The 25,621-nt window shown below is 43.2% G+C and overlaps 1 protein-coding gene and 1 long non-coding RNA gene across 2 annotated transcripts in view; one reads left to right on the top strand and one right to left on the bottom strand.

The window, feature by feature from the left end:
• cwc22 (CWC22 spliceosome associated protein homolog) overlaps nt 1-19,235 on the bottom strand; it is a 77,974-nt gene extending 58,739 nt beyond the window's left edge. The window contains exons 1-6 of the mRNA XM_017710599.2: nt 19,125-19,235; nt 11,008-11,104; nt 3,030-3,229; nt 1,936-1,991; nt 1,402-1,479; nt 733-996 (exon numbers count right to left, since the gene is read on the bottom strand). Of these exons, the coding sequence (XP_017566088.2) occupies nt 733-996; nt 1,402-1,479; nt 1,936-1,991; nt 3,030-3,229; nt 11,008-11,104; nt 19,125-19,187 (758 nt within the window). The 5' untranslated portion in view covers nt 19,188-19,235. The remainder of the gene's footprint in view (nt 1-732; nt 997-1,401; nt 1,480-1,935; nt 1,992-3,029; nt 3,230-11,007; nt 11,105-19,124) is intronic.
• LOC119263623 overlaps nt 19,138-25,621 on the top strand; it is a 54,949-nt gene continuing 48,465 nt past the window's right edge. Inside the window, exon 1 of the long non-coding RNA XR_005130395.1 lies at nt 19,138-19,352. This is a non-coding gene — a long non-coding RNA (uncharacterized LOC119263623). The remainder of the gene's footprint in view (nt 19,353-25,621) is intronic.

Raw genomic sequence — 25,621 nt, 5'->3', positions numbered from 1 at the left:
AGCGAATTGTATGCGTTGCAGCATTACACTGTACTATTCAACAGTTTACTGTAGTCTGTATTTCCTCACATGTGGTCTCTATTATTTCCACACATACTTTTACGTATTGCTATACTGTATATTCAAAGACTGTCATCCCTTCTGCCGGTCACCTGTTCCGTTTGGCGGTGCTTCTTTATTCTTCACAACTTGTCAATTGGCATATTTGTCCAATATCCTTCTTGTATGTCCAAAATCTCCCTTCCTTATTGCCGCCTGTGTACCTCAAGCTCCATTTATAGTTTTATTTGTAGGAACAAAGAGCTGCAGCATAAGAACTCCACTGCATTTGTGAATGTCCTGTATTCTGAATACATGCGACAATTAACCATTAATCTTGAATCTCTCGAAAATAAAATTCTTTAAAGATAGAAAACGACTTCATATCAATCCCACTCTCTCATGTAAAAACTACTGTTCCTTTGCCATAATAACCTGCGTAAAACTTCTTCTAACAGTATAAAAGTGAAAATCTCTGGGCTCCTCTCTACTCCTGAATGGGGCTTTTTACAGAAAGAATTGTTCCTTTAGTTTAATGTTTCCTTTCCCTCTGTCAGCTGTCTGAAGTTTGCACGGGAGCTATGAGGCCACAGATCCTGGCTGAATGACTGTGTTTAGGTGGTTGGGAAAACTGTATACGTTTGTTGTTTCACTAATCTATCGTTTATTCTCCCGTCAGTATGTGAGACCGACCTGCTCTTGTCAGTGATCTGAGCCTGCATCATGCGGAGTTTGGCAGGGGGGATGTAGGCTCCTCCAGTGCGGGTCAGGATAGGGTCCAGCTCCTCTTTCTTCCTCTTCACTGGAGGCTCCTCACCGGGGGGCTTCTCTGCTTCTGGCGGGGAGGCTGACCTGCCCCTCCGGAGCCGATCTCGACTGGACCTGCGCTCAGGTCGGTCTCGCTCCCGACTGTAACGTCGCTCAGCACGATCTCGATCCCGATCCCGATCCCGAGACCTGACCGGAGGAGAGAAAAGAGAGAGAAGACGGATCAGCCTCTTTCAATCACAGTCACTTCTGGCAACAACAAGTGTCTTGACAATGCATCATACATACACACCAATCCCACACTAACCCAATCAGGCATAACATTATGACCTCCTCCTCGTTTCTACAGACTGCTGACAGAGTGTAAACTGAATGTAAATGTAATTCACATCATTAAGTGCTCATTTGTGAGTTTACACAGTTCCAGCCATTTACATGTAGACATCAGACTTCTGCAGGTTAAAATCCTGACTGAGGGTAAAAAAAAACAAGAGAACAAAATAAGAAGACAAACAGGCTGGAGTGTGTGGAGTGAGGTGTGGAGTAAGGCACTCTCTGACTGAGTAAGGCTGAGTAAGAGAAAGTGATCTTCACCTGCGTCCTCTGTCTGAGCGATTCCGTGGAGATCTGGATCTGGAGCGAGAGCGGGACCGGGATCTTCCACTTCCATCCCTGAGGCAGCACACAGAAGTGCAGATGATTTACTTTCATAGAAAAACTAAACGAATGGTACTAATGTGAGGGCTGTGCACAGACACTCCGTTAACTACTCCAGGTGCCAGTATCTAAATACTTCAATTACCATTTGGGTATTCATTACATTCTGTTCAGTGAACTGCCAGTTATATTTTAACAGGCCAGTAAAGTCTGACAGTTCTGCTGCGATTTGTAAGTATATAAACACTATATCTGTGCAAAAGTATCCAGCCAGCAAGTCCAATGAGCGAACTCAGCGACTTCGCTTGCATTAGCACTTGGTGCACGTTACTGTCAATAGAAGCAAGCAGCCTCTCTAGCTCAAGCCTCAAAGGGCACTGCGGTGATGCATCAAACTTTCAGGTCCATCTCCTGGACTGTATGTCAGACATGGGCATTTGGGCAATCGTTCACACTGAACCCTGGTCTTACCTGTCTGTGGAGGAACTCCTTCGTCTGGGTCTGCCGCTGTTATCCTGGGAGCCGCGCTGGAACAAAAACGAAAAACAAACAAACAAATAAACAAACAGGGACAACGAGTGTGAAAAAGGACGAGTGCTGAAAAGCCTGTATGAACTTCAGACCGATGCAAGTGGAACAGCAGGGAACGTCAGCTGAGAGCACAAGCGACCCTGTGTCATCTGAAGATCGTTCGCAAGATATTTTCTTAAAACAAGGAAAAATGGGCAAATGTGAATTTTAAAATGAATAACTCAAATTAAGATAATTTAATACTTGAGGTTTTTCATTTGCAAGAAATAGACAAATTAGGACTCTTTAAAAAGGGTGTACCAATATGGACTGAAGCGGATATTCGATATTTGACGTTCATTTGTCTGCTGATGAGCATCTCTAATGAAATTGGGACACTGCACTGCCTAAACATTCTGCTCTTCTGGAGTTCAATAAATCATCAAAATCACACCTCAGCCTAACCTGAACATCTGATGTCTGTCTGTACTTGAAAGCAACTGTGTGCCACACACGAGTCTGATATCCTTGTGCGTCCTTCCTTTATGACGGGACAATTTAATACAACAACTAATTTCCCTTTGAACCAATTTCCCTTTGAACTTTGAACCAATATGTAAACACTGTTCAAGTTTCAACACACTATTCACTCATATTTGGAAAACATATGTTATGTTAATTCACTGTTTGTGACGTCACGAAAAACTAATTCATTTACACACATAAATGCCTATTCAGTCTACAGCAGTTTAGCTCCGCCCACTCACACTGAAGTTATGAGTGTTTCAGCTCTCAGTGCTTTTTCAATGAGGCGCAATACAGGACAGCCAATCAGATCAGAGCCCATTTATATCATATGTCTCAAAGGCACAGTAACACAAAACAGCCTGTTCAATAATAAAGGATAAAGGAAGGTTGTAACAATTAATTATGATCATTCTGAGACATTAAAGTAGACAAACGTTATAAGTGGCCCTCAAAATTAAATTTAGAAAAGCATCACTCTGCATGAATATGAGCAGATCATAAGATGAATATTTAGGGCTGCTACTGACCCTGATATGAGCGATGCTGCTCTTCATCCTGCGTGAAACTCCCTCATCGCTGTCGTCCTCACTGCTGTCGCTGTCCGAGTCGCTGGACTCGTGGCTGGATCTGGACGCTCGTTTGGGTTCTTTCTCTGGACTTCCCTCTCTGGAAGCAGCTTCTTCGGCTCCACCTGGTCTTCTCTCTGCTGGAGGGCTACCGTCTCTCTCTGAAATGACGAGGGTGAGCTATAAAAGGTTCCAGTTTAAAGGAAAGGTTTGCCAAATAAATACATTTGCACGGTTCCTCATCTCAAACACATGGACTGGGGGAGGGCCGTGTTTTCCCAGTTTCTGAGGAACATCAGACAAATGACTTAAAGGCCGCTTTTCCGCTGCATGGTACAAGCTCGACTCGACTCGCTTTTAGTACCACCTACTCATCCTTCCTCTGCAGATATACTACCGCCTCAGGGTAACCGGTCGCCATAGTGACACCAAACGAAACTGCCGAGACGAGAAGGAGACAAATTTTGTTCAGAAGAGGCTGAAGCAGCCAAGACAAAAGACCGCTGACAAAAAAAGGACAGTTTGGAAAAAAACTACATCAGAGTTCAGATGACAGGACGACTGTGGTTGCTCAAAGAGAAAGAGGCTATGCTGACCTGGCAGCTGAAGTTAGCTTATCGCTATTGTTGGAACAAAACCTTGTATCTCCATAATGGTAACTTTACAGGTGAAGGAAAAACCTTCCTTACTTTTAATCCAATTCAATGGAACCAGATCCCCCCCAAGTGATTTTGGGCCATTTCTTTTGGTCCATTCATTGTGAAGTTCACACACAACATAAAGAGCAACAGGTAAACTATTGCTATGACTATTTCTTCAATCACCCACCCAAATCATCGAATTCAGGTGTTCCAGTCACTTCCATGGCCACAGGTGTATAAAGCCGAGCCCCTAGGCCTGCAGACTGCTTCTACAGACATTAGTGAAAGAATGGGTCGCTCTCAGGAGCTCAGTGAATTCCAGCGTGGTACCGTGATCGGACGCCACCTGTGCAGCAAGTACAGTCGTGAAATTTCCTCACTACTAAATATTCCACAGTCAACTGTCAGTGGGATTATAACAAAGTGGAAGCGATTGGGAACGACAGCAACAAAAGTGTGGAATGCAGTGGTGTAAAGCGCCGCCACTGGACTCTAGAGCAGTGGAGACGTGTTCTCTGGAGTGACCAATCACGCTTCTCTGTCTGGAAATCTGATGGACGAGTCTGGGTTTGGCGGTTGCCAGGAGACGGTACTTGTCTGACTGCATTGTGCCGAGTGTAAAGTTTGGTGGAGGGGGGATCATGGTGTGGGGTTGTTTTCAGGAGTTGGGCTCGGCCCCTTAGTTCCAGTGACAGGAGCTCTTAAAGCTTCAGCACCAAGAGATTTTGGACAATTTCACGCTCCCAACTTTGTGGGAACAGTTTGGGGACGGCCCCTTCCTGTTCCAACATGACTGCACACCAGTAAATAAAAGACATGGATGAGCCAGTTTGGTGTGGAAGAACTCGACTGGCCGGCACAGAGTCCTGACCTCAACTTGACAGAACACCTTTGGGATGAATTAGATTGGAGACTGTGAGCCAGGCCTTCTCATCCAACATCAGTGTCTGACCTCACAAATGTGCTTCTGGAAGAACGGTCAAAAATTCCCATAAACACTCCTAACCCTTGTGGAAAACCTTCCCATGAGAGTTGAAGCTGTTATAGCTGTAAAGGGTGGGCCGACATCATATTAAACCCTATGGATTAAGAATGGGGTACGCGTGTGAAGGCAGACGAATGAATACTTTTGGAAATGTGGTGTATATAAAAAGGTATTAATAAAACAAAAATAATAATACAGAAGTAAATACATTTAGAAATAATTGCAGAAAAATTTAAGGTGTATATTACAATCACAATAAGCAATATATACTTTATTTACCTTTATTTACATTTATTTATTGATTAATTTACTAAGACTATTCAATTTGGCACATCTGGTCCTCCATAGCAAAGACATGCCAGAGGTAATAAAAACAACTGAACTGCATTAAATCACATTTCTAAAAAGAACAGGGAAGGAAAATATCGTAAAGCAGGTTTGGGGCTCATTACAGCTGCACGGACGCAGCTGCTGTGGCTTCAGGATGCACGAACTGGACACCGTGATGAAACTCCTGGAAGCCAAATCGGTCATATGTGGTGTGAAACGCCGCAGAAATGCTCAAAGCCTGGAGAAAAGCATTTAGCGGTGTGAGGAGCAGCGCCGTCGGCGCGACACCTGCGATTCTCTGAGGCACAGCCGAGCGGGTCTGGCAGCGTTGCGCTGTTTTCTGTTCTGCTAACCTGGCGATGACGAGGTTACAGCTGCAGAACAGCACAAACACAACAAAAACGCCTCTCGGTGCTGCTAAACGTGTAATTAGCCACGAGAGAAAGCCGCAATAACGCCTTCCTGCTTCCCTGAAAATATCTTTTCTGAAGAAAAAGAGGCTCGCTGTGACGGAGGATCTCAGAGTTACGCTCCTTTCATAAGAGCACGTCAACAAAACCAAGCCAAACACTGCCATTTACACAGAGGGGCTTTCAAAGACCCCGGTTTTGACAGTCTGACTCAGCATTAACCTTTTCTGAACGACGCTGGGTGTAATTGGAGGTGCAATTACGGTTTGATTTTGAAATGGCTTTGTAAACGACAAAAGCCCTCGAGCAAACAAATTTAGAGCACATTTTAAATCTCAGCATCGCGCCAGTCGCACAACAACTGCCCCAGTTTAAAGAAACCGTGTGATTAGAAATTTTTTTTCCCCTTCAGCCCAAATGTAGCCGATTAGTGAAGACACACACACAACACTGCATAACAAATAAAGGAAGCCTATACAGCACCAGTTAGCACTGAGCAAACTGAACGAGTGATGATCTCTGACAGACCTGGTCAAACGGTTTCTGTTCTCTATAAACACGGACTAAACGTATTTATCGCTGCTGTCGGGCCCAATGAGACCAAGGTCAAACTCCCTGCCCAAGCCATGCCAAATGTTAGGGATGCACAATGAGCGTGTTCACACATTCACTTCATCTGATAACTACAGAGAACCAGATTTAGTCAGTTATCCAATCAACACGTTTACATGCACTCGAGTGATCAGATAACGGGCAAACCCCAGGTCTACAGGAGTCAGACAGTAATCAGACTTCTGCTTTGCAACCAGCCAATAAACTCAAAGAAGACGCGACGTAAACGTAAAACTCAAACTCTTTTAAACAGTCACTTTATCTGAGGATATGAAGACGCATCATCTAGACAACGAAGAATTAAATAGAATTAAATCCTTCACTTCCTGAAGCATGTACTTGACTTCAGCGTCGCTCTGAACGCGTTTCACTGCGTCTCGCAGCGACGCTGCTCGCTTATTTCTGGTACTGCAGTCTGTCCCGCTCATGCTCAGACTGGGAAAAATGAAAGAAATCAGAGTAAGAGTTCACAGCACTGAGAAACCGGATTACGGAGCTAAAATCCAGCCTCTTCATCAGATTTCTTGACCTTACTCCAATCTAAGAAACTGAAGAATGTTGTTCATGATCATCTGAATAACCAGAAAACTGCAGAAAGTCGATTACTATGTAAACGCATGCAATGATCAGGAAAGCATTTAATAAATTTAATAATAAATTTAATTTAAAAGTGCCTTTCTTGACACTCAAGGACACTGTACAAAATGTAGGGTTATATTAAAAAAAAAAAATTGCCGATATTCACTCAAAGTACGCGACTGGCCAGATGTTTAGATCTGGTTTAGATGGTAAGAACAGCCGGTTTAGGTGATGCAGAGCTACTGCACTAAAATATCAGCACTTTATTCACTGTACTGCATCTTTAACCCGAAGGAAATAAATTTGCTATTCTAAGTGCGTCTTTTTCCCACATTTCATATCAGCATTGACCCAAAATTCCCAAATCGGCGCATCCCTTCTAAATATAAAGAACAGTTAACAGCTACGTGAACGATGTGGTGCAAACGATACAGTGCAGTATTAGTAATAACAGCACTCTGATGGCTACTACTACTGCTCATCCATTCAATGAACCTCCGTCTGGTTGAAGTCATTTTAAGTGGTTCACAGACAGCGTCATGATTTTGGTAAGCAGTCTGCATATCGATACTTGGTGGGGTACTAGCTTCTATTACTTGTTAGTAGGGCAGCATGGAAACGGCAGATTTGTGCTCCAAACTAGAAAATCAGCTCCTTTTTCACTTCTATGGCAGAACGTGTCGTAGTTTTATGAAGTAAATAACATGAGGCTGGTAAGTGAACTCACTCGGTGTTCAAACGCTGCTGCTACACCCGAAGCACAACACTGTTACAGTCCTGCTACCTTACTTTTGACATAGCATGTGTTATTTAAATAGGCCACTGATTACTTTGATTCATTTTATGATCTTGGCTGGTTAAAAAAAAAAAAAAAAAAAAAAAAGGTATAATAAAAAGGTGTTTGTGTTTATTTACCTCACACACCAAGTGCATCAGTTTTAAATAAATAAATAAATAAATAAATAAATAAATAACCCACAGGCCAATTTGGCTATAAGGAAACTGGAATCTGCCATTAAAGCTCCTGATCAGTGCACCTCCACTTCATAGCTACACTAGCTCTGTTATGCAAAAACTAAGAAGCACATTTCAGACTCCAAGCATTTCTTGGCTGATCGACTAAATTTGGGCTACGAGACGAATTTGATGCTTGTTTCACTGAAATATTTTCTTCATTTGGCCAAAGCACTAAAAGGGGCGCTGTGCAGTGTAAAAATACGTTTGCGCTCAGTTGTAGCGAAACGTGCAGGAGTCCTTGGCCGAACGTCCGTGGGGACGGGGGTTTGACGCCACCGCCAACCGGGTCGCAGGTTCTGGCGCATTTGCAACAGCTGAGCAAAAGAGATGATTGAAAGAATTATCTGGACAATAACACGGAGCGACACGGTGACTGAGGCTATTGAAGCAGAGCTGTGTGTGATGAACGGACACAGTCTGACCAGATAAACGAGAACAGAGCGGCTGCCCTCGGCCCACCGCCGACAGCCCACCACACCAAGGGGAGCGTCACTGTCAGATATACTCGATACCGCTCTCGATTTTAGGGTCTCCTGAGGAGGCAGAAGAGACCGAATCTGCAGTGTGTAGTTTTACAGTCTGACTGTAATAATTGTGGAGCGATTTTAATCCAGTATGAATCTGCAGTGTGTGTAGTTTTACAGTCTGACTGTAATAATTGTGGAGTGATTTTAATCCAGTATGAATCTGCAGTGTGTAGTTTTACAGTCTGACTGTAATAATTGTGGAGTGATTTTAATCCAGTATGAATCTGCAGTGTGTAGTTTTACAGTCTGACGGTAATAATTGTGGAGCGATTTTAATCCAGTATGAATCTGCAGTGTGTGTAGTTTTACAGTCTGACGGTAATAATTGTGGAGTGATTTTAATCCAGTATGAATCTGCAGTGTGTGTAGTTTTACAGTCTGACTGTAATAATTGTGGAGTGATTTTAATCCAGTATGAATCTGCAGTGTGTGTAGTTTTACAGTCTGACGGTAATAATTGTGGAGCGATTTAAATCCAGTATGAATCTGCAGTGTGTGTAGTTTTAGAGTCTGACTGTAATAATTGTGGAGTGATTTTAATCCAGTATGAATCTGCAGTGTGTAGTTTTACAGTCTGACTGTAATAATTGTGGAGTGATTTTAATCCAGTATGAATCTGCAGTGTGTGTAGTTTTACAGTCTGACTGTAATAATTGTGGAGTGATTTTAATCCAGTATGAATCTGCAGTGTGTGTAGTTTTACAGTCTGACGGTAATAATTGTGGAGTGATTTTAATCCAGTATGAATCTGCAGTGTGTGTAGTTTTACAGTCTGACGGTAATAATTGTGGAGTGATTTTAATCCAGTATGAATCTGCAGTGTGTGTAGTTTTACAGTCTGACTGTAATAATTGTGGAGTGATTTTAATCCAGTATGAATCTGCAGTGTGTAGTTTTACAGTCTGACGGTAATAATTATGGAGCGATTTTAATCCAGTATGAATCTGCAGTGTGTGTAGTTTTACAGTCTGACGGTAATAATTGTGGAGTGATTTTAATCCAGTATGAATCTGCAGTGTGTAGTTTTACAGTCTGACTGTAATAATTGTGGAGTGATTTTAATCCAGTATGAATCTGCAGTGTGTAGTTTTACAGTCTGACTGTAATAATTGTGGAGCGATTTTAATCCAGTATGAATCTGCAGTGTGTGTAGTTTTACAGTCTGACGGTAATAATTGTGGAGCGATTTTAATCCAGTATGAATCTGCAGTGTGTAGTTTTACAGTCTGACGGTAATAATTGTGGAGCGATTTTAATCCAGTATGAATCTGCAGTGTGTGTAGTTTTACAGTCTGACGGTAATAATTGTGGAGCGATTTTAATCCAGTATGAATCTGCAGTGTGTAGTTTTACAGTCTGACGGTAATAATTGTGGAGTTATTTTAATCCAGTATGAATCTGCAGTGTGTGTAGTTTTACAGTCTGACTGTAATAATTGTGGAGTTATTTTAATCCAGTATGAATCTGCAGTGTGTGTAGTTTTACAGTCTGACTGTAATAATTGTGGAGCGATTTTAATCCAGTATGAATCTGCAATGTGTGTAGTTTTACAGTCTGACGGTAATAATTGTGGAGTGATTTTAATCCAGTATGAATCTGCAGTGTGTAGTTTTACAGTCTGACGGTAATAATTGTAGAGTGATTTTAATCCAGTATGAACCTGCAGTGTGTAGTTTTACAGTCTGACGGTAATAATTGTGGAGTGATTTTAATCCAGTATGAACCTGCAGTGTGTAGTTTTACAGTCTGACTGTAATAATTGTGGAGCGATTTTAATCCAGTATGAATCTGCAGTGGGTGTAGTTTTACAGTCTGACTGTAATAATTGTGGAGCGATTTTAATCCAGTATGAATCTGCAGTGGGTGTAGTTTTACAGTCTGACTGTAATAATTGTGGAGTGATTTTAATCCAGTATGAATCTGCAGTGTGTGTAGTTTTACAGTCTGACTGTAATAATTGTGGAGTGATTTTAATCCAGTATGAATCTGCAGCGTGTGTAGTTTTACAGTCTGACTGTAATAATTGTGGAGTGATTTTAATCCAGTATGAATCTGCAGCGTGTGTAGTTTTACAGTCTGACTGTAATAATTGTGGAGCGATTTTAATCCAGTATGAATCTGCAGTGTGTAGTTTTACAGCCTGACTGTAATAATTGTGGAGTGATTTTAATCCAGTATGAATCTGCAGCGTGTGTAGTTTTACAGTCTGACTGTAATAATTGTGGAGTGATTTTAATCCAGTATGAATCTGCAATGTGTAGTTTTACAGTCTGACTGTAATAATTGTGGAGTGATTTTAATCCAGTATGAATCTGCAGTGTGTAGTTTTACAGTCTGACTGTAATAATTGTGGAGTGATTTTAATCCAGTATGAATCTGCAGTGGGTGTAGTTTTACAGTCTGACTGTAATAATTGTGGAGTGATTTTAATCCAGTATGAATCTGCAGTGTGTGTAGTTTTACAGTCTGACGATTTAACGATTGGAGCGAAGTCATTATTTGCAGACCTATGACTGGACGGAAGAGGATGGTTTTGGTCTAGTCCAGCTCCTAGCACACCTGAGCTAGGTGAGAAGATATGCTGGCACCCTGGTACACCACAAATCCCCTACATTAGAATCCCCAACACAACAAGTGTACAGAGAGTGTAGCACCTCCATCCTGCTGAGGGTAAACAAACATCACAGCTCACATTTAGAACATATATATTCTATGCACTGTTGCAAATGAAACGGTTCTCACAACACAGAACCGCACAGATACCCTCATACGGCCTCACAGAACGGATGTCCAGGAGGTGTCAAAACTGGCCTCTGATGCAGTAAGAGTCTGTCTTACCCTCAGTCCTCCTCTGATCTCCATCACGGTCTCCTTTCTCTGACGAGCTGGAGCTTCTGCTCCTCTCAGGTCTCCGCATCCCACCTGGGCTCAAACGCTGGATAAAGAGAAGGGATAAAGATGAAAAGAGGGAAAGGTGAGAGGGAGAGTTGTAAGGCAAGGGAGACAGGGGTGGGAGGTAAGAGAGAGGGGAAAAAACCTCAGTAAAACTCCATTAAAACATCTTTGAAACAAACTCTCTGAAACGGAGCAAAAGAAAAGCGAGAAGAAGAAAACGCAGCTTTGTTCTTGGCGCCACAGCCTGAGCAAAAGCGGTCCGGCACACAGACGATATGGTGGTGGCACTAGTTTCTAGTGGAACGTAAGCAACATTTCTACCATTCGTTTTCCTGTGACCGGGGTGTTTAATTAAAATTCAAGGTCCAGTTACAGAAAACTTCCTCAAGCAAAAGTCTGGGACATCATACCGTCTAACCTGCGCTACGATTCAGCGCCATATACGGTTCACTGAACCAGCCTAGAAGTTATAGCAACATTCTATGTGGTCAAAAACTGAAAGGCAAACCAAATAAAGTACAACCGAGTCATATTTCAACCATTATTAACAACTTTAATCAACTTTCCTCTGACTCCCTTTCACGCCTCGTCTCTCCCGTGGTGTGTGGGTGTCACTCACTCGAGTCGCAGTGCTCATCATACCGCACGGATCTGACCAGCTGCGTAGCGTCAAGTTTGACATTTACATTGCATATGATTGGTTAGAGTTTCCTAGGCCACTGAACTGGCACCTATAAGGATGGAGGAGGGGCGTGGCTAAATTAATTATTTAAAAGATTTAAAAGTTCACTGACTGAAATAAAAACACTTCAAATTCAATAACTCAATAGTTTATTGTTTACCAGCCCAGAAAGGACCTGCACCGCGGTCCGCCTATCATTGACCACTTTCCGATAATTTGGACGTTATGGATCATTGCTATGGATCTTATGATTAAAACAGAGAAATATTTTTTCCATTTAAAAAGCAGCGCATGATGTTCTAGCTGACTGAGTGGAGCAAATCAGCTACATCATAATATATTTATTGCTTTCTATAACTAAAGGCGATTGTTTTCATTGTGTAAAAGTAGAGTTCAAAAGGCCATAAATAAATAAATACATAAATAAATAAATAAAACTGCTGCACAAGTTGGACTGATGAATCTAAAATACAGCAGCACAAAGTAGACTATGTTGATCATCTTAGGTCGACGTTGCTGCTGCAGTTCTCACCGTACATCAGTCATTCACAAGCGACTTTGTTGGACTACATCACACGCGCTTCAAGTGACACGGCAATTTCTGCTTGTTGAGCACGGCCGGTATGAAAGCCCACAGCAGGGCACGGCCTGCAGAGCGAGACAGAAACAGTACGGTTACAAACTTCAATGTGGGCTTCACTTAGTTGAACATGGTCACGGCCAGAGGTGCTGTGGCCTGTTAGGATATTACACTGGTCAGCTGTCTGTTATTAGCAACCTTGATCTAATCACAACGTCAATCATGTAAACCCAATTAAGGCCTGTCACAGTCATCAAATTTACGCTGATGATTAACTGGCAGAAACAAATGCAATTAACAACTTAATCATCTTTTGTATTATATGCACAGCGTGGCTGCAGCGGCTGATGAGCCATTTCTTTCTAGATGGCGATATTTAATAGCTCCCAACTGAGCTCAAGTTCAAACAAATAAGCACGGCTAATTATTCTGTACTGCCATCTAAAGCACCTCAGAGATGTTGTTGTTCTATAAGATCCATAATATCTCAAAAAATGTGTTTTCAGGGGCTTTTTCGTCTCAACCTTTCCGTTTGTTGCAACTTAAAGATATGATCATGAAAGACGACAAGCGTGGAAAATAAGCGCAGTCAGCTGAAATAACTGACTGGGCGATTACATAATCGTGACCATCCATGAACTTGGCCATTACGACAAAGAGGGAAAAAAACAAGTGGGAACGTGCAGACATTAAACTAGAATCAATAAATATGATAAATTAACCAGATGTTAGACACAGTAATCAGACAGGACAGTGCAGCACCGACACAGCACTCATTCTGGACATGAGGACGTGGAATAAGGTGCAGAGATATTAACACCCTGTGATCTGGGAGTCATGCAGTCAGATGAGTTGAATTAGTTGAGTTGAATTAGTTGAATTATGAAAATGCCACCGTAACCATGGAAACCATCTTGATTTTTAATACCTATAGCACATGAACATCGACTAGTTGTTCCCAAAACCATGGCTGGAATGCGACCTTGGCATGAACTGCAGTGACTGTTGCAATAAATAAATAGAATAAGTCTCAGGGTGGGGTGCTGCTACATCTATCAGCAATGAGGTGCTGCTCTGCAATCGGGAACTGAACCGGAACCACAGCCGGAGCGACACCCTGTCAAACAACAAACGGCAAACCCAGCATCTGCATCGGCCTCGGTTTGGAAAAAGACCCGGGCCGATTTCTACAGGGACGCCCATCACAGCTGCTGGCAGTTTGTTTCCCATCAAAACTCAATTTGCTGCTTGTGTGGATTCCTGCCGAGGCAGCAGACGTGCTTCTCTCTCTTCTGCTGGAGGAGCCTGTGCGCCGGCAGAGCCCGAGATGCAGACGGATGAGGCTCGGAAACAGCGAGGAGGAGGAAAAAGAGTCAAAGAATAGCCACGGGTTTGCTTTCCTCCGCAAAAATGAAAGGCCTCTGGGGAGCGAGAGGAGCATCCCTTAAGCTTATCTGCGCCCGCTGAGCCAAAGCCAGAGGCATTTCTGCAGACTAGGAGAGAAACCGAGGCCTTTTCAGAGACACTCGCATTGTTGGGCAGACAAGCCAGTACAGAAAAGTTATCTACACTGCAGGAACAACGAGAAAACGCTCGGTACTTAACATCCGCGGTGCTGGAGGGATGAATTATTAACACCGAAGGGGCGACGCTATAAAAACATGATAAAGAAACGGAGTAAAAGCCCCATAAGCACTTCACCCTGAGCCTGAGAGAAAGCACACGGCTTTGGCTTCAGCTCTGCAGAGGACACTATCTGCTGATCCACAGCATCGCGCAGGGCTGATATCAGACTTTTCAGCTTCTAAAACTGGAGCGTTTTTCAACTGCTATTCAAATCACTTGCGCCGGGCGCCAGAACGCAAATGATTCCACACAGAAATGACTCAACATAAGTTCTTGTTCAATATTTAACACTTATTTTATGCTTTGCAATAACCCACTAAGAGCTGGGAACTAAATTTATTTTCTAAATATTCACTACATTAGAAAAAGTCTTCAATCACCCACCCAAAGCATCAAATCCAGGTGTTCCAGTCACTTCCATGGCCACAGGTGTATAAAGCCGAGCCCCTAGGCCTGCAGACTGCTTCTACAGACATTAGTGAAAGAATGGGTCGCTCTCAGGAGCTCAGTGAGTTCCAGCGTGGTGCCGTGATCGAACGCCACCTGAGCAGCAAGTCCAGTCGTGAAATTTCCTCACTACTAAATATTCCACAGTCCACTGTCAGTGGGATTATAACAAAGTGGAAGCGATTGGGAACGTCAGCAACTCAGCCACGAAGTGGTCGGCCACGTAAAATGACAGGGGTCAGCGGATGCTGAGGGGCATAGTGAGCAGAGGTCACCGACTTTCTGCAGAGTCAATCGCTACAGACCTCCAAACTTCATGTGGCCTTCAGATCAGCTCAAGAACAGCGTAGAGAGCTTCATGGAATGGGTTTCCATGGCGGAGCAGCTGCATCCAAGCCTTACATCACCAAGCGCAATGCAAAGTGTGGAATGCAGTGGTGTAAAGCGCCGCTACTGGACTCTAGAGCAGTGGAGACGTGTTCTCTGGAGTGACCAATCACGCTTCTCCGTCTGGAAATCTGATGGACGAGTCTGGGTTTGGCGGTTGCCAGGAGACGGTACTTGTCTGACTGCATTGTGCCGAGTGTAAAGTTTGGTGGAGGGGGGAAAGGAACTCTTAAAGCTTCAGCACCAAGAGATTTTGGACAATTTCATGCTCCCAACTTTGTGGGAACAGTTTGGGGACGGCCCCTTCCTGTTCCAACATGACTGCACACCAGTGCACAAAGCAGATCCATAAAGACACGGATGAGCCAGTTTGGTGTGGAAGAACTTGACTGGCCTGCACAGAGTCCTGACCTCAACCTGATAGAACACCTTTGGGATGAATTGGAGCGGAGACTGTGAGCCAGGCCTTCTCGTCCAGCATCAGTGTCTGACCTCACAAATGTTCTTCTGGAAGAACGGTCAGAAATTCCCATAAACACTCCTAACCCTTGTGGAAAGCCTTCCGAGAAGAGCTGAAGCTGTTATAGCTGCAATGGGTGGGCCGACATCACATTAAACCCTATGGATTAAGAATGGGATGTCACTCAAGTTCATATGTGTGTGAAGGCAGATGACCAAATACTTTGGTCATCAATACAGGGTATTTTACACCTCACAATGTGTTTGTATTTCTGTCAAAGAAAATGCTTTATTTGATTTTACTTAATTTTTTAATATGACTTTTAAGCCACGTCTTAGCTAATGTTTTCACTTTTAGTTCAGTACTTCTCTCTACTTATCACGTTTTTAATTTCTTTTATCAGTATTATTTTTATTTTGTCAATTTGTCCCACATCTTTCCATTTCATTGTGTTTACTTCATCCTTATCTGCTCTGTTCCTCGATAAGTTGTTATACTGCAATATTAAATGTTTACTGACTTTTACCAATTTATTGGTACCTTCTTATGAAAATTTACTCCTATGACTTTTATAATTTAATTATAGCATTTTATTTATTTTTTCTGTACAATTTCTGAATCCCTGATTCCTGTATTACTCGGCTACGTTGTAAATGAGAGTCTCCCTCAACGTAAATAAGGTTGATTGATTGAACTTAGCATTAAATATGAGGGGCGACCAATAAGTTTATTTCAGGGCCGACGCTGACACCGATTATTAGTAATAAAGGTTATTGATAAATTTATGCTATTAATTTGAAATTTAACAAACTTGCAACATACAACGGAAATTAAATGAATATTATAACATTATAAAAATAAAGTGCTGTGAGTTTTAGACAGTACAGAGCGCAAAACAGTAACTTTAAAAACGTATGAGGAAAATAAAAAGACAAAAAATAACCTAAACAGCTCTCAGTGAAGATTAACCTCTTATTCCCCAAGATATATTTTGGTTTGTCTAAATTTACATGAACAAACCATAAGAAATTATTCAGTAACTGCAAGAAATAAATGGAATTTATTTATTTTTTGGGGTAAAAGCCCCTCAAATTAACAGAACATGTGTTTTATGATCACCACATATTGCTGTATTCTTACAATTTACTGCTGAAAGCCAAAAATCTCAGATGCTCTTTGTGTTATTTTCTAAAAGTGATGTTTCCAGAGCAGATCACCGAAGAGAAGCCGTCTGTTTATAGTTTAGAGCCCAGATTTGGGGAAAAACGGCTCGACTTTCAGTAGAAAAACAAAGTTCAGCTTCTTTTATTATAAGGGTTTAAAATGACATCACCGTCTATTAGACTGGAGAGAAGAGCTACAGCCTCACACGACGCCCAGCTTCTGAATGGAGCTTATGGAACATGAACGTTATGAAGAACATGACCGAGTGCGGTTTGGACCCGCCGATGGTCCCGAGGAGTTGAAGAGGTTAATATCCTGTGACGTTTGTAAGAAAAATAGCGCTCAAAAGACGTGAAATACGCATATAAATATTACATTTACACAATGTTTACATAAAACAACCAGGTAGTACGAGTCCCTGACGGCGCTGAAACATCACACACCAGGAGCAGAGCCTAATTACACGGACGCAAACGAGAACAGTCTCACTCCAACCACCCGAAATCCTCACTCTAGTCTCACTCCAACCACCCGAAATCCTCACTCTAGTCTCACTCCAACCACCCGAAATCCTCACTCTAGTCTCACTCCAACCACCCGAAATCCTCACTCTAGTCGCACTCCAACCACCCGAAATCCTCACTCTAGTCTCACTCCAAACACCCGAAATCCTCACTCTAGTCTCACTCCAACCACCCGAAATCCTCACTCTAGTCGCACTCCAACCACCCGAAATCCTCACTCTAGTCTCACTCCCACCACCCGAAATCCTCACTCTAGTCTCACTCCCACCACCCGAAATCCTCACTCTAGTCTCACTCCAACCACCCGAAATCCTCACTCTAGTCTCACTCCAACCACCCGAAATCCTCACTCTAGTCTCACTCCAAACACCCGAAATCCTCACTCTAGTCTCACTCCAACCACCCGAAATCCTCACTCTAGTCGCACTCCAACCACCCGAAATCCTCACTCTAGTCTCACTCCCACCACCCGAAATCCTCACTCTAGTCTCACTCCCACCACCCGAAATCCTCACTCTAGTCTCACTCCAACCACCCGAAATCCTCACTCTAGTCTCACTCCAACCACCCGAAATCCTCACTCTAGTCTCACTCCAACCACCCGAAATCCTCACTCTAGTCTCACTCCAACCACCCGAAATCCTCACGCTAGTCGCACTCCAACCACCCGAAATCCTCACTCTAGTCGCACTCCAAACACCCGAAATCCTCACTCTAGTCGCACTCCAAACACCCGAAATCCTCACTCTAGTCGCACTCCAAACACCCGAAATCCTCACTCTAGTCTCACTCCAACCACCCGAAATCCTCACTCTAGTCGCACTCCAACCACCCGAAATCCTCACTCTAGTCGCACTCCAACCACCCGAAATCCTCACTCTAGTCTCACTCCAACCACCCGAAATCCTCACGCTAGTCTCACTCCAACCACCCGAAATCCTCACTCTAGTCTCACTCCAACCACCCGAAATCCTCACTCTAGTCGCACTCCAACCACCCGAAATCCTCACTCTAGTCGCACTCCAACCACCCGAAATCCTCACTCTAGTCGCACTCCAACCACCCGAAATCCTCACTCTAGTCTCACTCCAACCACCCGAAATCCTCACTCTAGTCGCACTCCAACCACCCGAAATCCTCACTCTAGTCGCACTCCAACCACCCGAAATCCTCACTCTAGTCGCACTCCAACCACCCGAAATCCTCACTCTAGTCGCACTCCAACCACCCGAAATCCTCACTCTAGTCGCACTCCAACCACCCGAAATCCTCACTCTAGTCGCACTCCAACCACCCGAAATCCTCACTCTAGTCTCACTCCAACCACCCGAAATCCTCACTCTAGTCGCACTCCAACCACCCGAAATCCTCACTCTAGTCGCACTCCAACCACCCGAAATCCTCACTCTAGTCGCACTCCAACCACCCGAAATCCTCACTCTAGTCTCACTCCAACCACCCGAAATCCTCACTCTAGTCTCACTCCAACCACCCGAAATCCTCACGCTAGTCTCACTCCAACCACCCGAAAATCTCACTCTAGTCTCACTCCAACCACCCGAAAATCTCACTCTAATCTCACTCCAACCAACTGAAAATCTCACTCTAGTCTCACTCCAACCACCTGAAAATCTCACTCTAGTCGCACTCCAAACACCTGAAAATCTCACTCTAGTCGCACTCCAAACACCTGAAAATCTCACTCTAGTCTCACTCCAACCACCTGAAAATCTCACTCTAGTCTCACTCCAACCACCTGAAAATCTCACTCTAGTCGCACTCCAAACACCTGAAAATCTCACTCTAGTCTCACTCCAAACACCTGAAAATCTCACTCGTACCGAAGTTTTCAGTCAGATGAGTGCTGTGTGTGTAGCTAGCGTACATGCTAAAGCTAACCTTCCCCACATCCGTTAAAACTGCACAGATTTACCGAAACGACGCGGCGGCGGAGCCGGTCTGGGAGCTCGCTGGCGCCCCGGACCCGTCGGTTTACGGTATTAACCGCTTTAATACTTTAATACAGGAATATTAATGAATAACGCCGTAAACAACCCCGCGCGCCCCGTGAGCGCGCGCAGGCCGCGTTCCCACGGTAACCTCGTTTTCTCCTCCGTTCTCCGCCTTTCCGCTCCGGTTAAAGGCTCTCATGGCCGGGACTGTCCGCTCCTCTCCCCCGGGCCCGCTCACCTGCTCTGGGCTGCGGTTTAAACTCTCCGCCGCGTCTTTCTCTCCCGAGTCCGCCGCCGCCATGTTCGCTTCCTTCTACCACGAGTGGCGCTACGGGTGGCCGAGAGAGACAATCAACAGGAGTCGAGACGCGTTTCGCTTATTTCTGTGACGCAGCTCGAGGTCTGGATTAGCGAGGAACAGCAGGAATAACACAGGAAAACAGCAGGAATAACATACAGAGTTCGGGTAATTATGACTTATTATCTCATAAGCAACGAGGCTGGAGTCAGCTTCTTATTCGCAAGCTTTCGTTCAAATTTTCCCGTTCCACCTTAAATCGTTCAGCAGCTGCATTCTACCGCATCAGGCGCTGTAATAGTAACTGCCGCACGATTTAAGGTGGAACGGGAACCTTCGAACAAGCAGCTGGCGAATAAGAAGCTGACCTCAGCCTCGTCCGTCAGCTTGAGTTCGTGACTCATCATAACTGCGTACTATCTCATAAGGCATAGTAAATATTTGGTGGACGAACTCGAGTTAAAGTAGAGACCCTCAAGGTAAAATATTCCTCCAGTAAATGTAGAAGTTCCTCCTTTAGACCTCCACTTGAGTAAAAGTACTAAAGTATTTCCCTTCAAATGTACTTAAGTATAAAGTAAAAGTACTAAAAGAGTAATTCTGGCTCTGATCTGGTCCTGTTATCATTTTTATAACCAGACTGGCTTCATGAACTCATTTCAGGTGAAAGTCCTCCAGCGTCTCTCTTGGTAAACCAGTCTTTTAATAGAACGTCATTAATTAGTGACGCTGACGTCTATTAAAATGATCAGAAGCACAAAACACTGAAGGTAAACAGTTTCCATCAGGGAGAACCGAGTGGCTCTGAAATCACTTTTTACACACAAGCAAAGTTTCAGTTTCAGATTTATTTACAACTTAGTTCCAAGTTTAAGTTGAATAAAAACTGGCTTTAAACTCAGGATCACAGATGAGCTCCTTTACTATGTTGATCTGTAGGCGTCTGTTCATAAACATAAACCAGCCCAAACTCATTTACTATAAAATGAAATGGTGTTTGTAGAAATTCAGAAAAAAGCCGCGTCAGTCTCGACTGCATATGTGGACATATTTCTATATTGTGCTCTATTTACACAAAGTTAGGTTAGTTCATCATTTATGTTGAACAGACTCTCCCAAAGTTTTACGCTGCTGTGCTGACGTTGAACCGAGTGCTGCACTGGGTCGGTATGACCAACAGGTCAAAACCAGCTCTAAACAAAGTGACCGCTGGGCCCTGATTGGTGCTCTGGCTTTGCGCTTCTTTCGTTTTGACATGTTACGTTTTTATACACACAGAAACCAAAAGGAACGACAGATTTCTCAAAATGTAGGAGGAAAAAGTCGGATATTAGACTCTGAAATGTAGTGGAGTGAAAGGAAAAAGCCGCCCAGAAATGGAGAAACTTCAGTACAGATACACCAAAAATACTAAAGTACAGAAACTAATTACATTTACTCAGTTACTCAGTTACTGTCCACCACTGGTCAGAATTACCAGATAATAAACCTGCTGAAAAAGGACATTTAGAAACCATTAAGATTAAAATCTACTGCTTTTGCGTCTTAATGGAATTAGCTTAATGGTTTCCTGAACAGGTCACCCGTTTCCTATAGAGCACCTTTAGAGCCCATTAGGAAACCATCCGATGCAGTTAGAATCGGCCATTGGTCACCTGTTAAACATTTAGGGCCCTTTACACTGTGATATCAACCCATTTAAAAGCCAAAACACATTACAAAACCACCAGAAACCATCAGAAACCACCAGAAACGCTGAACGGTCTCTGGGTTTTTCAGCAGGGATGATATAGTATCTTGTACATGTGAAAGTCATAATTATGGAGAACTTTCTCGTTATTATGACCCACTGAATGGCCATTTTTTCTAAATGGTGGAAAGAAGCTACCATACGACCTGCTAAAAAAATAAAAACCATTAAAACGTTGCTGGTTCTTGACAGTGTCCAGTTTTCACTAATGGTATTTTGTGTTTCTGTTGATGGGTTGATATCACAGTGTGAAGGACTGTAATGGTCTGTCAGGTGTTCTGAAACTGATTTCAGGTGCATTTGATTGTTTCCTAATAGGATCTAAACTGTCCTACAAGAGGCCAGTGGTCTCTTATGGTAACCATTAAGCCAATTCATACAGGAATCAGATCAAATCAGATTTTAATCCCAATCGTTATGAAAGTCTTTTTGGTCTATAACAGGGGTCGCAACCAAAATGCTCATTTTTTTGTCCTTTCAAAAAAAGTCAAACCACCCGGGAGCCACAGCATTTCATGTCCATCTTACCATCTTGGCTGTACATTTGTCCCAGTGTGTGTTAATGTACTAGTATAAATATAAACGGAAATATAGACTCACCTCGCTCTGCTTTTAGCTTTAGCTCAGCTATAGCTGCTTTTCTCACATCTCTGGCAGGAAACTTTTCCAGTAGAACAGTTTTGTGTAAAATGTCTCCCGGCCTTCGACTTTTTACGAGGTTGCTCAGCTTCTCATTCTCCGGCTTCTTGTTCGAATTTGCACTTTCCACCTTAAATGGTCCCTGAGGGGCCAGAATAAACTGCTGCACCATTTAAGGTGGAACGGGGGAGCAAGTGAGAAACTGAACTTGATTGCAGAATAAACGTATCAGGAAAGCAGCTGGAGTTGTTTATAAACTCAAAGGAGTCCATTCATCTCCAAACGATCAACATTCATCTTAAATCTTTCTATTTGCCCTTCCGTTAGCTACTGGCTAGGCAATTTTGTCGTCGTTGCCATGGTGACCAGCAGTCTGTGCTGATCTTCAGGGTTAAAGGGTGAATCAGCAGTTCTACATTGACTCCAGCGTTTAAGCCCATTGACTGTTAAACTGAGTTGAAGGATCAGCAGAGCTTTACTGTTAATGTTATTAATGTTATTAATGTTATTAATGGATTGGCAGAGAAATTTATGCATACAGCCCCATCAAGCCTAAATAGCCTAAGGTCAACTCTCATAGCTCTACTCTCCGTTTAAAGAGTTCTACACGCCAGACCTTTTATTGCATTATTTCATAGATGTTCAGATGATATATTTTGACTTATTACAGTAGTATAGTACCCCACCTCTCACATGGCAGCTCAGGTGAAGCCTAATCCATGTCAGAAGATAAATGTCCTTTCTGATATTAAAAATATAGTTTCTTGCTCTCCAGGTCCTCACAGTAATAACATGTGTCTGCTTTTGCCCTGGAGCCAGACAGAGCGTGTCCCCCCGACGACCTCCACAAAAGAAAGACACTCAGCCCTGATTTAATTAGCCTGTTGGCAAGACATGCCACACGTTTACCCTCTGAATGTGCTGGAGCGAGCTCCACAGGCCCAGACTCACCACAGAGCCACCGGGCAGCCGGCTAAATGGTGTGTGAGTGAAATAATAATGACCGCTGCCTGAGAGAAAGAGAGATCCGCAGCAGCAACAGCAATACCTGCGTCTGCTGTAGTTACACAATGGGGGTCACTTTCGTGGATGCAGATTAGAGAAAGTCAAAGGTAAAGTTCACTTTACTGTCATGTCCAGTGAGCACGAGTGGTCAACAGTAGTGAAATTTCCCAGGTTACAGTGTCACGTGACATATGATGATTAATGGAATAGTTTGGCCACCCTGCTGAAACAAAACAGCACTGACCTGCTAACTGGTCTGTGCTGGTTTGGTGCTGGTTTAGCTGGTCAACACAGCATAGTCATGCTGGTTGACCAGCACACCAGCATCAAAACACAACACACATTGGTTTTGGTGGTGACCAGCATATCAGTGTCCATTGCTGCTGACCAGAATACCAGCATCAAAACACAACACACATTGGTTTTGGTGGTGACCAGCATATCAATGTCCATTGCTACTGGCCAGCATACCAGCATCAAAACACAACATGTACTGGTTTTGGTGGTGACCAGCATATCAATGTCCATTGCTGCTGACCAGCATACCAGCATCAAAACACAACATATACTGGTTTTGGTGGTGAGCCAGCATATCAATGTCCATTGCTACTGGCCAGCATACCAGCATCAAAACACAACACACATTGGTTTTGGTGGTGACCAGCATATCAATGTCCATTGCTGCTGACCAGCATACCAGCATCAAAACACAACACACCTTTTGGTGGTGACCAGACATGCTGGTCTATGATTTTTTCTAGCAGGGCACACATATTTTTCCCACTTGCCCCATATGTGGTCAATCAGCCACATTCGGTCATTTTGCACTTTAGCAACCTAATGTAGTTAATAAGTACATCAGGCCTTATTTACCAAGTTTTTTTCTTAACCCTTGTGTGGTGTTGGGGTCTGTGGGAAAAATATGTCATTTATTATTATTTCAGCCTCAGATTCTTGGTCTTCGCTCATTTTCTGTGAAGAACATATAAAATAACCCATTTTCAGGGTCTTCACTCTGTTCACCCCCCCCACATTTATACTACACATGTGGTGCTGGGCTGAACCCGTGGGGAGTAAAAGCGTGGAGGTGCTGTGTCCTTCACTCTGTTCTCCTCCTACATGGCTTGCTGTTGGTGTGTGTGTGTGAGGGTGGACAACATAGACAGGCTGCTGACTGGCTACAGCTGCTAAAGGAGAACTCTACACTGGATGTGACATTTTAAACATCTAGTATTTTTACGTAAACTGTTGTGGCTGTGTTGATTTAACTAAACAATAATGCAGTGGGTCCACCAGACCACCGGGAAGCAAACACATCAACACCACACAAGGGTTAAATGTGTTCTTGAGGTGTGTTCTAGAAAAAAGTCTACGTCAGATTCATGACGTGTTCTTAAAGCGCAGAACTGCTTACACCTTTATGCTCTTGAGTGTGTGTAGATTCTGTTCTTACCTGAGAACAAATCCCAAACAAGAAAACACTGGGGAATGTCAGAATCTTCGTGAAAACTGCGTGAGTGGGTTTAAGGTTGAAATTTCTTCTTAAGAATTGTTGGTGAATGAGGCCTGGTGTCTTTTGTTGTTGCTAAAAAAACCCCTAAAAAACAGCAGTTTATGCTGGGCTAATGCTGGATTAGCTAGTCACCCAACATGGTCATGCTGATTGACCATCATACCAGTATCCAAAACACAACATATCGCTGCTGTCGGAAGAAAACCTCGTATCTCCATTTTTGACGTTTTCAGTTTTTTAGATCATTTGAAAATGTCTGTTATTCTGTACATTGTGTGTAAGTTTTATGAAGAATGGTCCAAAAGAAATATCCCAAAATTACTTCAAAAGACGTCTGGTTCCATTGACTTCCATTAAAAGTGAAGTATGCTTTTTCCCTCTACTGTAAAGTTACTATTTTGGAGATACGAGGTTTTCTTCCGACAGCAGCGATATGTTGGTTTAGCTGGTGACCAGCCAGGCCGAGCTATGCTGTTTTTTCTAGCTGGGTAAATCATCACATTTCCCTCAAACCATGTGGAGTCATTTCATAAGTAAATTTCTAGTAACTTGCTTGCATAGTCTTTAATAAACGATAGGATAAAACGATAGGATGAAAGGATCAGCTTTCACGGAAAAGCAGACATGCCTTCAAACACCAAATATGTCTGGTTGAGTCAACAAAATTTGGTTAACTTGATTTTTCATCAAACTATTCCTTAACAGAGTAACAAAGAGCCAACAGGCTACACAAGACTGAGAGTCATAGGGGCAGTCGTAACCCTATGCCTGCCAATGGGGCAGTCGTGGGCTGCAGGTTAGGGAACCAGCCCTGTGACAGGAAGGCTGACAGTCTGTGACTGAAGTGCCCTTGAGCAAGGCACCTAACCCTCAATTGCTCCCCGGGCGCGGTGGATAGGGCTGCCCACCGCTCCAGGCAAGTGTGCTCACTGCCCCCTAGTGTGTGTGTTCACTAGTGTGTATGTGGTGTTTCACTGCACAGATGGGTTAAATGCGGAGGTCTAATTCCATAGTGTGCAAACACGGTGACAATTGCTTCTAAAAATTCTAAATTCATAGTGTGACTAATATTTAATTTTACTGGGACATTAAATATTGAAGAGTGCAAATATGCATTAAATATTAAGTGCAAAAGACAATCGACAGAGCAGATAGCTTGTTAAAGTGAAACGGAGGTAGTACAAATCATGTTTAACCCTAAAGGGATGAAATTTTGTACAGTTACAGTCACATGCAAAAGTTTGGGCACTCCTGATGGACCAAATCTGACTGTGAATAAAAGTGTAAAAATGACAGGTAATCAAATTATTCAAATGAAGACTATTAGACATTCCTCTAGTTTAAAGACCCCTCGACCAATGACATGTTTAGTTGATTTTCTAAGTGAAATAAGTGCTGCTGGAGTTTTTAAACACCTCAGTGTCCCTGCTGGACGGAGAATAGTCCACCAACCAAAAATATCCAGCCGACAGCGTCCTGTGCCCACTGGTGAAGGACTAGAGGATGACCAACACAAACTGTGCAGCAGCA

The sequence above is a fragment of the Pygocentrus nattereri genome, chromosome 6 (assembly GCF_015220715.1).
Source record: "Pygocentrus nattereri isolate fPygNat1 chromosome 6, fPygNat1.pri, whole genome shotgun sequence".
In the NCBI taxonomy this organism is placed as follows: Eukaryota; Metazoa; Chordata; class Actinopteri; order Characiformes; family Serrasalmidae; genus Pygocentrus; species Pygocentrus nattereri.
Note: the sequence above shows the minus strand (reverse complement) of the source record. Positions and strands in the feature narration are given on the sequence as shown.